General features: G+C 38.6%; 1 protein-coding gene across 1 annotated transcript in view; it reads right to left on the reverse strand.

Annotated features, from left to right (window-relative positions):
* Positions 1–1,159: 1,159 nt before the first annotated feature.
* Positions 1,160–14,291, reverse strand: part of LOC124172653 (zinc finger protein 37 homolog) — a 42,842-nt gene continuing 29,710 nt past the window's right edge. Inside the window, exon 6 of the mRNA XM_046552103.1 lies at positions 1,160–3,175. Within this exon, the coding sequence (XP_046408059.1) occupies positions 1,635–3,175 (1,541 nt within the window). The 3' untranslated portion in view covers positions 1,160–1,634. The remainder of the gene's footprint in view (positions 3,176–14,291) is intronic.

Below are 14,291 nucleotides of genomic sequence, written 5' to 3' on the forward strand. Positions count from 1 at the left end.
TAATTGCTATGCCTGTTGCTCACGGTGAAACTCGATTTATAAAACTTAGAAACGTTTTAAGGAATTTTAGGACTGACAATGAGACGACGGCAGAGGATCCGGTAAAACAGTTTATTTTCCATGGTGTCATAATCGAAAATAACGTAAACGAATGCACTCAGTAACTTCCCACACACTGTTATTGAAACTATTGCATAGGGCTTTTATGTTACTCCAAGGGATGCCGAGGGAGATAAGATGTGGCGATTTCATTGGACGTGGGAGGAATTAATGGTTGAAATTTAACATCAATGGTTTTAATAAAGTAGTGGAATTTGACTAGCAATAAGTGTTTTTGTTTACGTTATGAATATGTCATTCCACGAAGTCACGCTTAGTAATTCTAAATTCCTCTGGCTCCATCACCTCTCGCCATATAGCGTTCCCTCAGGAACTGAAATCGGTCTTTCTTTTTAACCTTCTGAATCCAAAATGGTTAATTCACGGAGTTTGGAAGTTTATTTCAAATAACAGTCACTTTGGATCAAAGAATCACTAATTGCTCTCCTAGACCTTCATCTGTCAACATAACTGTTTCCCGATATAGACAATCACGGTGCTGAAGTCGACTTAAAGCTCAAGTGTAGCTACCGCACCACATTTAAGATTATATTTAAGTGAAGTCACTTAAGTTAAGTGTGTAGTGTAGACAAGGCACCTCCCGTGTCACGATGACCCGTTCGTGAGTCGTTCCCGAGCTACCATGAAGATTCATACCCAGATAGTGATCATTCAAATTTAATGGTGGCCAGAAATCGACAATGGAACGAAAGTGGCGCCGCTCGATTTGTTGCAAGACCTTTGCAAATGATAGTATCTGCCTCTAATTAGAGAAAGACTTAGATTACAAATTTCTCACTCGTGTGTACACACACGTGTTCGATATGGATGGAAATTTATGTGAAAGACTTTTTGCAGTATACTCCGGTTAATTGGGACATACCGGTACTTGTGATTTTTGCCCCAACTAAGCGGCTGCCCCAATTAGGCGAACTCTCTTGTATATGGGCATACACAAACGTTGAAATGATAGAAAGACGACTAAAGAACGTTGATAATGCAACATAAGTTTATTAAAATATTAATTTGATAAATAAATCAGCGATTTCAGTTAATTTATTATCATTTTAAAGAATTATAACATTTTTGTTATGCATACAAAAATTACATGGTTGTTACAAAAGTTGTTATAAAAAATACATTCCACAGCCTCGGGCGACGCTGAATGAATGTCTTTTACTAAGTCATATTAAAGAAAAGTCTTACCTTCTTGCGGGTGGTATAACAACAAGATCTTCAAAATAGGGCAAGAGTAGGAACATTTGTGAAAAACAAGAGTACATCGAAGGAGGAAAATATAAAAAAATAGTATTCTTACAACAAAAAAAATTTAATTTCGTCGCGGGTATAGAGTCTATGTCGCCAACTAATCGCCCAAGAAATAGGCATGCTGGCCCAATTGAGCAGAGAATATACTCTGGGATATTGCTCTATTGGGTTCTGTTCTTCATGATATGCCCAAATTAAGCGGCTGCCCCAAGTAACCGGTGGACCCATTAAACGGAATCTACTGTGTTACATGAATAAGGATTTCCTCAAGCGTGCGTACCCAAGTGTTCGATGAGTCTGCTCTTCCTACTGAATGACTTTGCGCAATAATCACAGGAATGAGCTTTTTTTCCCGAGTGTGTTAACATGTGATTCCTAAGGGTAGAATTATGACTGAAAGATTTGCAGCATAGCTTACAAGTAAACGGCCTCTCTCCAGTGTGCGTGCGCAAGTGTTCGATGAGGCTGCCCTTAACATTGAAACACTTTGCGCAATAATTACACGAGTGAGGTTTCTCCCCTATGTGTGTCCTTAAGTGCATCTTAAATCTGTCATTTCTAGAGAAAGACTTTGCGCAGTAATTACACAAAAAAGGTTTCTCTCCTGTGTGTGTCCTCAAGTGTATCACGAGTTTGTCCTTCCTAGAGAAAGCCTTCATGCAATCACTACACGAGTAAGGTTTCTCCCCACTGTGGATAAACATGTGTTGAGTGAGGAGAGGTCTTCGACGGAAAGATTTACAACATATCTTGCAAGAGTGAGGTTTCTCCGATGTGTGTGCAGGCATGTGCTTAGTGAGGTCAGATATCGTAGCGAAAGACTTTCCGCAAATCCCACATGGATGTTTTCTTTCTTTGTGCGTGCGCATGTGATTGCTAAGACTGCTACTCACAGCAAAAGACTTATTGCATACACTGCAATCGAAAGACCCTCCTTTCGTGTCTCCTAGCGTGTGATTTTGGAGGTTTTCAGCACAAGAGGTGGACTTTGAGGACGTATTCTGTGTGTACGGTTTCCCATCCCCACCAGAACAACTCACTCGTCCCACAGTTTTCTCCTCTCCTATTCCAACAGAAATTTGTACGACAGACGTATTTTCTTTTTGCATCGGCCCTTGTCTTTTCCTTCTCAATCCTATCAATGTCTCAGAGGTGGATGACTCACAAGAATTATTATTTTCTTCACTTGATGCAGGGATTGTGAAAGACTCATCTTTTCCCATACATGATTCATCATCAAGATCCAAATTGCTGGAAACAGAATGAATTTCCATGTGTTTTTTCAGATCATTTTTGGTGTTGAATCCACATCTGCAGTTGAAGCAATGATATAACTTTTCGTTTGATTTTTTGCTACTACTAGGATTTTTGATCTGAAAATTACTTATCTCTTCTTTGTATTCCATGACTGCCTCAATGCCACTTCTCCTGCTTTCACCTATTCTGATTAACCTGAGGCTATCTGTGATATTTGGTGCACCACCTCTACCCCTTAACACAGGCATTGTGGCTACACTGTTTCCACTGTTTTTAGATTCTGGAATGTGTTCCTTATAACTTTGTCCACCATTAGGAATTGAGTTACAAAATATCTTATCAGCATGAAGAGCACTGCCTTCTTCCAAATCTTCATCTATCACATTCCTTCCTTCCCCCGCACCGGACGCCACAGTCTTGGATTGAGTGTCTGTCACTGAGACTGATGGAGCAATACTGTCATTGCTAAGATCAATTCTTACATTTCTTTCCTTCAGCATACATGAAGTTGGTGTTGTTTCCATCAGCACTTTGTCAGGAGTTGATGGCCCTAGAAGAGATATTACAGTTACAACTTTCAGGATCAGACATGAAATCTAGGACTCCCTGACCTAATTTAAAAAATTAAACATTTGATAGATAAAAACCCATGCACTTCAATTTATCTTTTTGCCAGTTGTAATGCAAGTAGAACTGGTGTCAGTCTTTTTCGGTCATTTCAATATTGATTCAATTTTGTCCAAAAAGGGAAGGTAGGAGTCAAGAATTATTATATACATATCCATCTTAAAATTGCTGAAGAAAAACGAAATCAGGTCCCTATAAATATTCGATCATTTCAAAGACAAAAATGTGTATTCAGTGATTTTGTGTTATACACATTGCAATGTTCCCTGAGTTGATACTTAAAATGTCAATTAATTTTTCATTTAAGAATACTTTAGGAGAGAATAATGTTTTCCTCATCCTCCTATGCAAGAGAGCAGCAAATACTGCAATCTGTAAGGAATATTATTCCTTGAATGATAAAATTGCTCCGGATTTTAATATGAGTTTGCTTTTAGCAGCTACTACTTGAGATACAAACAAGGACCATTTTTTCACTTAATTACTGATCAGCTGACATCATATATCCCGTGGAAGAGGCCACAATGGATAGTTTTATTTCCAAATTCACAGCACATTTTTGTTGAAACAGAAGTAATTTATCATCCATGAAGCAAGTCCAGTCAACAATCACAGGTAAGTGTTATTAAAAAATAAAATTTGTAAAAAATCTCAATTGTACCCTCATTTCATTCATTTGTGGACCAGAGTTAAAAAAAGGTTATAAGGGAGCAATTGCTCTTGTCGAGGTTGACTATGATATCCATCCAGATTATTTACGAAGTTCCTGATTAGTACTACACAAGCTGGTAGCAATATTAGGGATTTAAATTCTTTATGAATCAATTTTCATAAAACTAAGAAGACATTTAACCACTTTCACCAAGTTGTCCTTTTCAATTCAAGCAGCCGTATTCATAGTTTCCTTAGTAAGCCTATGTAGGTTCTAAGTAATAGCATACTAGCACAATGGTATTCAAAGATTGTTACTAAGGGCTACCAAGCTTACAGGGAGACTTTGCCTAAGTGATGTAAAGAAAGAAGATGAAACATTTTTTACTTGAAAGTAGACACTTAGTGGGGAACTTGTATGCTTTTTTTATTGCACAGGCGGACAGAAAATTATTTTCTGAATACAACAAAGAAAACCGCATGTGTATCTGACAAGGGGAGACCACGAAAGTTGCTCCGCCTTTTTCAATGCCGTATTTTTTATGGCCTTCGGAATGGTGAACACATCCCTGAACTAGTAGTGGTTCCGTTGAATGGGCCTTAGTTTGGCTGTAATTAATTAATTTTCATGCGGTACTTTTCACAAGCCGCGTATAGTTTCATGATATCGCACCCTCCCTTCAGAGGGTCAGGTGGGGTAGTGGTTAGCGTCTACGGCTACCACCCGTAGGAACGGGGTTCAAGGCTCTGTGGAGGCCAAATTTTTTCTTGTCTCCATTGTGATCACACGGCGTCAACTTTTTCATTAATTTTAATTGCGACAAGCATAGACATAAGACTATTTTTTTATCACCATAATGACGTTTAGGTATTTAAGCAGTGTCATTTTCAACGCGGAGAAGTGAAGGCTCCACTTTCTACTCAAAAACATAACGAAAGATTAACGGGGGGCTAAAACAGTGGCTTTATTTTTGGAAGAAATGACATTTGTTGGTGCATATCTTGTTATTATATTGGAAGGGCTACGGAAGATTTTGGGAAGCGGCAAGCACAAGACACATTTGGTGTAATTGTTGCTTTTAACCCTCTAGCGGGCGCGACTGTTATTTCTTCACAACCGGGCGAATGGTGTACTTTTCCCATGTTATGTGCACATATGATAATACTCGATTTTTGTTAAAATTAATCTTTAATTGTAGAAATTAGTAAAATCTTGTACATTTATAGGTGATACAGATATAAAGGTACAGAGGTGGTATACGGCCGGTCGCCCGGCGTAATTTATACGCCACGTGTGACGGGTTCCTCTTGCTGATCTAAAAAAAATTAGCTACAATACCTCGAACTTTGAAAACTCGCAATATAGACAGTCAAAGTACATTGTAGGAATACACGAGACCATTCTAGCCCAGAATGTACGTACGATGTTGAAATCCTTGGCTTTCGAAGATTGACGTATTTTTTACGCCACCACGTCGGGTCCAGGGTCATAAACTTTTATTTCATCGTATTTATTAATGGAAATTATATTTCGGAATGGTTCTTTAAGCACATAGGTACTGTGTAAGTAAACTCCCTTTGGAGTAAAGTGAATTACAAGTGTTCGAGAGATATGGCCTTTTACATTCGTTTTGTGTTCTTATTAATTATATCTGTACGCATGTTGTTGGTCGCCGCGAGCCTATAATAACTAATGTGCTCTAGCAAGAGTGGTTTCCATTTTCAATGTGGAAGTTGATCAGTATAAGCAATGAAAAAATTAACAATTTGGCGCACACCAACCCTTGCTAGTGTAGTCGTCGTATCTCCGTGTTTGAAATGACACTGCTTAAATACCTAACGCCATTATGGTGATAAAAAAGTAGTCTCATGTCTATGCTTGTCGCAATTAAAATTAATGAAAAAGTTGACGCCGTGTGATCACAATGGAGACAAGAAAAAATATAGTCTCCACGGAGCCTTAAACCCCGTTCCTACGGGTGGTAGCCGTAGACGCTAACCACTACCCCACCTGACCCTCTGAAGGGAGGGTGCGATATCATGAAAGTATACGCGGCTTGTGAAAAGTACCGCATGAAAATTAATTAATTACAGCCAAACTAAGGCCCATTCAACGGAACCACTACTAGTTCAGGGATGTGTTCACCATTCCGAAGGCCATAAAAAATACGGCATTGAAAAAGGCGGAGCAACTTTGGTGGTCTCCCCTTGTGAGTTTTCCTTAGCCAGAAATTCAATGATAAATCAAATGAATTCTAAAGAGCGGGAAAAACTCCCTCATCCCCCGAGCCACTGCTGAGGAAGCCTCGATGACGTCAAAGGTGCCTAAACATCACACGAAGCTATTTTTGTGATTGTTTGTTATAGTTGCCAGCAGTTGCGAGAGCTTCATTTGTAAGATGTGTTGATTATTTTGTATTTAAAGATAAATATCCGATGATAGAGGCTCGGAAGCCCTCATATTTTGTATTATTTATAATATTAATATCTAAGTAAGGGCATAAAATATAAAACTGGAGCAGTGAAACCAAACATTTTATAATATCTAAGCAACATAATTGTAGCAGTCTGAGCCACGGCCATTGGAACGGGGATACACCCATGTCTCGTATAGCGCAAGGGATGCCTTCCTTGGGGTCTTTGCGCTATACGAATTTGCGTTATACGAGAGCGTTTTAACATTGGGAAGATAGGGATGCGTTCCTGGTAGCATAGGTCTTGGGTATTGAATTTCCTCTAAAACATCTATATTCCCATAAAAAGGCTTAGAAAACATTATTTATATAAATGTTTATAGTTAAAAACATCTTTAAAGATAGTATGCACGCATTCAAAGACTTATATTCACGTTAAAAAAAATTCTTACGTGCTTTTGAAATTCCCTCCTGTCGTGCGGGTGGGCTGACATCTGCTATCTCAGGGGATCGTAATGCATTGCCGGCAGTTGACGATTTTTCAAAATAGTCTAAAAACAACTATTGTGTCACTCAGGCCCTTTTGTCGCTCATCAAAATGACAGGAAAATGCTACTTTGAACGCCATTTCATAGCTAGCGGAGTTTATGAATGATAAATCATTTTAATTTGAAGTCCTCCGAGTCATTAGCAGCTACTTGAAACTTACCTTTAAATGCCTTGAAACCTCACCCAGGGTTTCCCTGAAAATGAATGAACGAGATTGTATTCTTTTCCAAAACAATATCGTCTCGTCAACACTAAAAACTGGTTGAGGGGGAAAGGAGCCACTTTCAATCACAGCTTGGAGTTCATAAGAAAGTGTTGCGGTGACTGCGCTATCAACACTTGCAGATTCACCTGATATCGCCGCACTGAAAATACCTGCTTGCCGTTTAAAATTCTGGGCCACCCGGAGCTTTCACTAAAAGTCTCGGAGCGATTACCACTCTCGTCTTTTTGCACTGATTCACTATGAACTTTCCGTATTTGTAGACCGCTTGGTTGAAGTTGGTGCGGCTGAGGTCACTCATGTTTTAACTTCGTCTTTAGTCAGAATAAGGCATCGTGTGTTTAAACTTCCGCGCAATATCACTTTGACGTTCTCCATTTTCAAAGCAATTGACCTCTTTCAATTTCTCTTCTAGGTTTATAGTTTTTCTTGATAAATTCTTGATTTTTCTATACGCATTCCCATTTTTTGGCATATTCTCTTGATTTTTACTTTGTATGGCTCTATCTATATCACCTTCCACTGCTGAACTGTATTCCCGAGACGCAGAAGGCCTACGACTGCGGGGAGGGAACGAAGCCATTGTGTTTGAGACTCTATAGCGGACCCTTTTATGTGTTGATGCTATTCATGCGCAACTCGGCCACCGCTCCATTTCTCCCCCGTGAATACCGATGACCTTGAAGGCTTTAGCGTAGACCCTCTACCTGGAAGTCAATCGCCCGATAACCTATGACGGCAAAAATTACGTCTCAACCAGTATTGCTTAAAAAAAAACTCATTTCCACTAGCCCCACGCTTAATTAATGATCTAAATTAACTCATTCTGTTAAGGAGACGAGATAAATTACTTCGGTAGGCCGGTTATCTGGACCCAATGACGAGTAATACTTTTGGCCATTGCACAGCAATGGATTTCGATTAATACATAAACAAAAAAGATTTGAGGCAAGCAATAATATTAGTATGCGTAAAATGATAGACATTTCGTGTGTACTTACAAGGAGACTTTGCCTAACTGATGTCAAGAAAGAAGATGAAATCTTTTTTATTTGAAAGTAGACACTTAGATAGGAATACAGTTGAAGGGTTTTGTCCAAATACGCCCGGGTTTGAGAGAAAAAAGCATTTAAATATTGAAAAATGTGGTCACCTTGAATTTAATTTTAAAAATTTCGCCTATTGTTTAAAAGCGAGTTGGCCGAGTGGTAGCGTGCCGCGCTTCTGATGTGAAAGTTCAGGGTTCGAGACTCGGTGAGAGTAAATTTTTTCCAGCCTGCCACCTCCTCCATTTTTTGTAATCCGTTCCATCCTCTTCTAATTTGTTCATATAGGACGTTTTACATTTTTTTTTACTTGACTGTTGTTTGAGAATAAGCCCTAAACTGACATTTTTGTCGCTAGCTAACCCTTACTTCGAATTATTCTTTCCGTGCCAAGATTCATGAAAGCAGGAGTGGTAAAACTGTGGTGCTGGCTTCGAAGTGAAGGGAACTCATTTCCAAAGCAAAAGATTTTAAGCATGTTGTCTCCGGAGAGTTTCCCGGTTACATACGGGAGAAAGATATAAAATCAGGGGGAACGAAACACGACAAGCTTGAAATGATCGACAGATGGGTATACGATCACTTTGTCGAAGCCAGGAACAGCAATGAGCCGCTGATAACTCGGACTTAACAAGAATATCCTATTTATGCGTGATTTCAGCACATATCTCCAGGATTTGAATTCCCTGCTGGTGCTTCATGGGTTGCATCTTTTAAGAAGAGACACCGAATCGTGCAACGTAAATTAACAAAATATGTATCAGCGGGCGAGCAAGCGTGTGCTGAAGAAATATTGCAATCGGCAATGACGTTTCAGAGGCAAACAAAAAGCCCAATCTCCAAATGCAATAGATTTCATAATTAATACAGATCAGACCGGGTGTCCGGAGAGGTGGATATAAAGAGAACGCGATCAAGAAAGAGAGAATATTGTTCAGGTTGCTCTTGGGAGCGTGATCAAAGTAATACACTCATATATAGCGCAGGAAAGCTGATTCCTAAAGTTTTTATTGTGCTTATCAGAACATGGAGGTGATTTTGGTCCGCAAGTGAGCAAAGAAACTGGAGAGTGAATTTTTAAATGCTTCTGTTGTGTATTCTAAATCTGGAAAACTTACGACTGTGTTGTATTTCAAATTTTTCAAAAATATTCTCCGGCCATGTGTTAAAAACAATACATTTTTATTGCTTATTGATTTGTGGGGGACAAAAAAATAGTGTCATTTATGATGAACTATTTATCGACGGGGAAGGAGAACCGATATACAGCGTAAAAACTATACCACCGAAGTGCACATCCGTAAGCCAACCGTGCTATGTATATTTTTACAAGAAAGTAAAGCAGTTTATTGCACGAAACCAGAACTACACCTTCCTCCTTCAAGGGAAAAGAGAGATATTCTCACATGAGGATGGAATAAAAATCCATTCAATCGTGCATCATCAGTTGTCCTAACCAGCGTTCAATGATATGCTGAGGTATGCATGATATGCCTCGAAGTTAGTAGAGAATTGAATTGTTTAAAAAAGTTAAGGGGAATGTGTTTCCTTGAAGATATAAAGAAACACAATGGCGAATGCTCAGGTAGCAGTTTTATAGAAAGAGCATGGTGCTTTTCAATTAATTGCTTTTCTTGTTTTATTACAATTATCATCCAAATTACTGTAAAGAGGCGAAGTAATAAATAAATAATGAAAAATTGGATAAGGCAGTGGCAATTGCAGATTATTCAATTTTATATATTTGTGCTTTATCTTATGGAGGTATTTCCTCCAATTCATGGTCCTTTACGCGACAGAGATTTCTCGTGGGCATAAGATCTAATGAAAGCAAGAGAAAACCGAATAATATCGTGCTACGGGAAAAAGCAAAATAAGTGTAGGAAAATGGGAGTCTGGCGAGGCCATGAAAAAAGAAAAGGGAAGGGACGAGCCGACAAGCCAAACTAAAAACAGTTCTATCATATGGACATCGACCTCAACAGGTGCAGGCAATGAACCAATTTTAAGTTGGCCGAGTAGTATATTCCAGGTAATTAAAAGTTCACATGTAACGACAATTCGTTCCCCAGCTTATACAGCTTGTTTAAAATCTCTAGGCACCTAAATACGCGGAAATAAGGACTCTGACAATGAGAGGAGAGTAAGTTTGTGGGAGGAAAGCATATCTCGCACATCGATCGGTTAGGGCAAGAGGAGTAGGGAATAATGGTCGGCAGGGTGCCCAAAAATGGCTTTATGGAGACTTACTATTCCAACAAAAAATATAGATGGTACTTCAACCTCCCATTCAGGTTACTATGTGTTGAAAAACTTCGTTCTAATCGTCTAGCCCTTTAACTATTCAGGTGTCGAGGACAAAATTTCTTTCTTCCTTTCCAAAATCCTATTATACACAAAAATTTTAGCCTTTTAACTTTGAACTCAATATCTCCGGTATTTCGAATTCGCTTGAATAGGTTCTTGGCAACAAAATACATGCGGCAAAAGTTATTCAGAAAAATAAATTAAGTTATAAGGGCAATGACTTTTCCTGACGATTACCAAGGTAAAAATATAGACTACAGGAGAGCAACAACAGTTAGAATAGCGACGTTTAGCACTTGGAATACTCCAAATTGATCATACAGGTAGACGAGTGAAAATTGTTGTATATTCTAAATACTACAACAGCAGGAACCTGGGAGACTCTCCAGAGACAACATGCTTAAAATCTTTTGCTTTGGAAATGAGTTCCCTTCACTTCGAAGCCAGCACCACAGTTTTACCACTCCTGCTTTCATGAATCTTGGCACGGAAAGAATAATTCGAAGTAAGGGTTAGCTAGCGACAAAAATGTCAGTTTAGGGCTTATTCTCAAACAACAGTCAAGTAAAAAAAAATGTAAAACGTCCTATATGAACAAATTAGAAGAGGATGGAACGGATTACAAAAAATGGAGGAGGTGGCAGGCTGGAAAAAATTTACTCTCACCGAGTCTCGAACCCTGAACTTTCACATCAGAAGCGCGGCACGCTACCACTCGGCCAACTCGCTTTTAAACAATAGGCGAAATTTTTAAAATTAAATTCAAGGTGACCACATTTTTCAATATTTAAATGCTTTTTTCTCTCAAACCCGGGCGTATTTGGACAAAACCCTTCAACTGTATTCCTATCTAAGTGTCTACTTTCAAATAAAAAAGGTTTCATCTTCTTTCTTGACATCAGTTAGGCAAAGTCTCCTTGTTAGCGCAAGTTCACGTTTTATCACGAGAGCATTTAAGATTTTTGATTAGGCTACACTGCTACACTGCAATGTTTCCCCGAGGAACGAATTTGCGCTATATCGAAATTGCGCTAATTGAAATTGCGTTATACGAGACATGGGTGTATGTTAATTGTAAGTTGATGTTATCGATGGCATATCATTCATTTCAGTATGTAATTAGAACAATTTTGATGTTTATTGTGTGATTTTGTTGTCTGATTTGCTTTAAAGTACAATAATTTCATCCATTTATTTGTAGGTACCAGAGAATTAGTCATTTAGGACTGCCTGTGCTTGTATTATGGGGTAAATTCCAGTCAATGCAACTTTTGCTCGCTGATTGGAGACATCTAGGAACATTTTTTGTGCCAAAATAGTGTCATTTTCAACGTGACATCTCCCGTTAAGCTACTGCTAATAATCACAGTGCCAGTGGTTGTAATGCACAAAGTTTGACAAGGCTGAAAAATATCGGTGAAGAGTTATCAGTGTTCCATCGTGATTGAATTGGAATAAGTGCTATTACGCTATCGATAAATGTCTAATAGTAGTGAAAAAATTGTCAGTGGCGTGTTAACCTCCATTGTTCACCGTAGATATTACATTTCTCAATAAAGCTATCAAGATCAAAACTGTGTGTGAAGTTTGTTATTCTATTATTTCAACAAATAGTAGTGAGAAAAGTCACCTGTGTCGGCTAATTTAATGCTTTAAATCAGTGAATAAATAGTATTATCATCATAACGAGCTCCGTTATTGTAAGTTGTACGTGATGAGTAAAAGAATGTGACAGTGACTTTCAGTTTTTTATTAGAGTATTTGCCTATTCCCCACATGAGGGTCGTAGCATCAATTTTTGCTGTCGTAACACCCCCTGCCACACGCCTCTTTTAGGCAGCTTGCCGGGTATTATGTAGATGTAGATGAATTTCAGATGTATTTCATTTTGCAGCATGCACTAAGCGTATTTCCCTACTCCCTAAGGTTGTTTAGGCACCTATGACGTCACGCCAAGCCTCGGCAATGCTCGGGTGTCTTCGCGCAGTGGTCGGCTCAGAGAAATTTTTCTCTATTCTTAAGTCAATTTTTTTATTTCTTTTGATGTTGAATAGAGAAACAATAGATATTTTTGCAAGCTAATAAATCCATTTTACTTATTCAAAATAGTTTTTAGAGCAATTGACGACCCATGCAAGTTCCCCCTTAGGAATACTGTTGAAGGGTTTTCCATATACGCCCGGAAAAATAAGGTCACGTCGAATTTAATTAAAAATGTCACCTATAGTTTCAAGGTCGATTTGGCCTAGATGTAGCTTAACGCGTTTTTGTTTCGAAAGACCGAGGTTCGAGACTCGGAGAGAGCAAATTTTTCCAGTCTGCCACTTTCTCCATTTTTTGTAAGCTGCTCCATCTTCTTCAGATTTGTTGGTTTCATACTTTTTACATTTTTTTTCCTTGACCGCTTTTTGAGAATAAGCCCAACATTGAGATTCGTGTCGCTCGCGAACCCTTGCTTCGAATTATTCTTTGCGTTGCCAAGGTTCATCGAAGAAGGAGTGATAAAACTGTGGTGCTGGCATCGAAGTGAAGGGAACTTATTTTCAAAGCAAAAGATTTTAAACATACCGTCTTTCAAGATTTTCCCACATTCCATGTGGAAGAAATGTATAAAATCAGGGGGAATGAAACTCGACAAGCTTGAAATGGTCGACAGATGGGTATACGATCGCTTTATCGAAGCCAGGAACAGGAATGAGCCGGTGATGACCCGGACTTTACAAGAATATGCTATTTATGCGTGATTTCAGCACATATATCCTGAATTTGAATTCCCTGCCAGTGCTTCATGGGTAGGGACATGCAAAAGGTGGGTTTATTTTATAGCCAAGAGTGGTGTTATTTTTTTTACAAAAGCGATGTTATTTTGCCCTGAAATCGGTGTTATTTTAACGGCAAAATAATTGATGTTGATTGAGAGCCATCCTTCCAGTGGCCCACCCATTGCCCTAAATTTAGGATTTTTTAACCGGGAATAATTTAAGTAATAATATACATGGAGCATTGACTGAATTCACCTATTTTACATATTTTATCCTTCGCTTATCCATATATCCAGCTCACATAGAGAGGAATTACTTTTAAATTATCTCTAATATCAAATGAAATACTGCTTTTGTGATCAAGTTGTCATCTTTTACATTTGTTCTCTTATCTGTTAACACCGTGCCATAGCAGGAAAGAAATCTTTCTCAGTCCACGTTTGCAGAGGGGATCCAAATTACTAAAAGGCGCTTAGATGCAAACGATGTCTCAGACAATTTGAGCTCTTGACAATTTGCTTTAATTATATCAACTGAACCCTGGGAATTTGGCTTTTGTAGTAATGTCTGTAATTCTCCCAACCCCAACATCAACTTCTCTGTCTCCATTGACCTGAGGCCATGAATTTTTTGTCTGTGAGTCAGGGTTCATGTCTGTAGTCAGCACTTTTTGAGGATCAAAAACTGAGATCTTTTCAAATATGTATTCTGTTTAGATCTTCTACCATAAGAGAACTAAGTTTGGTTGATGCCTTTTCAGCCATCTGCATAGGTATTAACTTTACAGCAGCTGCTTTAGAGGTTGTCTTGTTTTGCAGATGTAATAAGTGGTTTTATCAAAGAAGTACTCTTATGAATATTCTCAAGGCTCATTTTTAACTTCCTTAACCCTTTTAAAACGGTGGAGTTCTCTCCTTAGCATGAATTCAGGACTGTGCCCCAAGACACTCTTCGGTCTTCTCTGTATGGAGCATTTATGTTGGACATTTGTTAAGAAGGGTCTTGCGGATAATCACACACTCAAAACCAATCTTTTTTTATACTTCCTAGTGGGGATTTCGCATTATCTTGGGCTCCGAGGGTGGTT

This window comes from Ischnura elegans, assembly GCF_921293095.1.
Source record: "Ischnura elegans chromosome 13 unlocalized genomic scaffold, ioIscEleg1.1 SUPER_13_unloc_2, whole genome shotgun sequence".
Classification (NCBI taxonomy): Eukaryota; Metazoa; Arthropoda; class Insecta; order Odonata; family Coenagrionidae; genus Ischnura; species Ischnura elegans.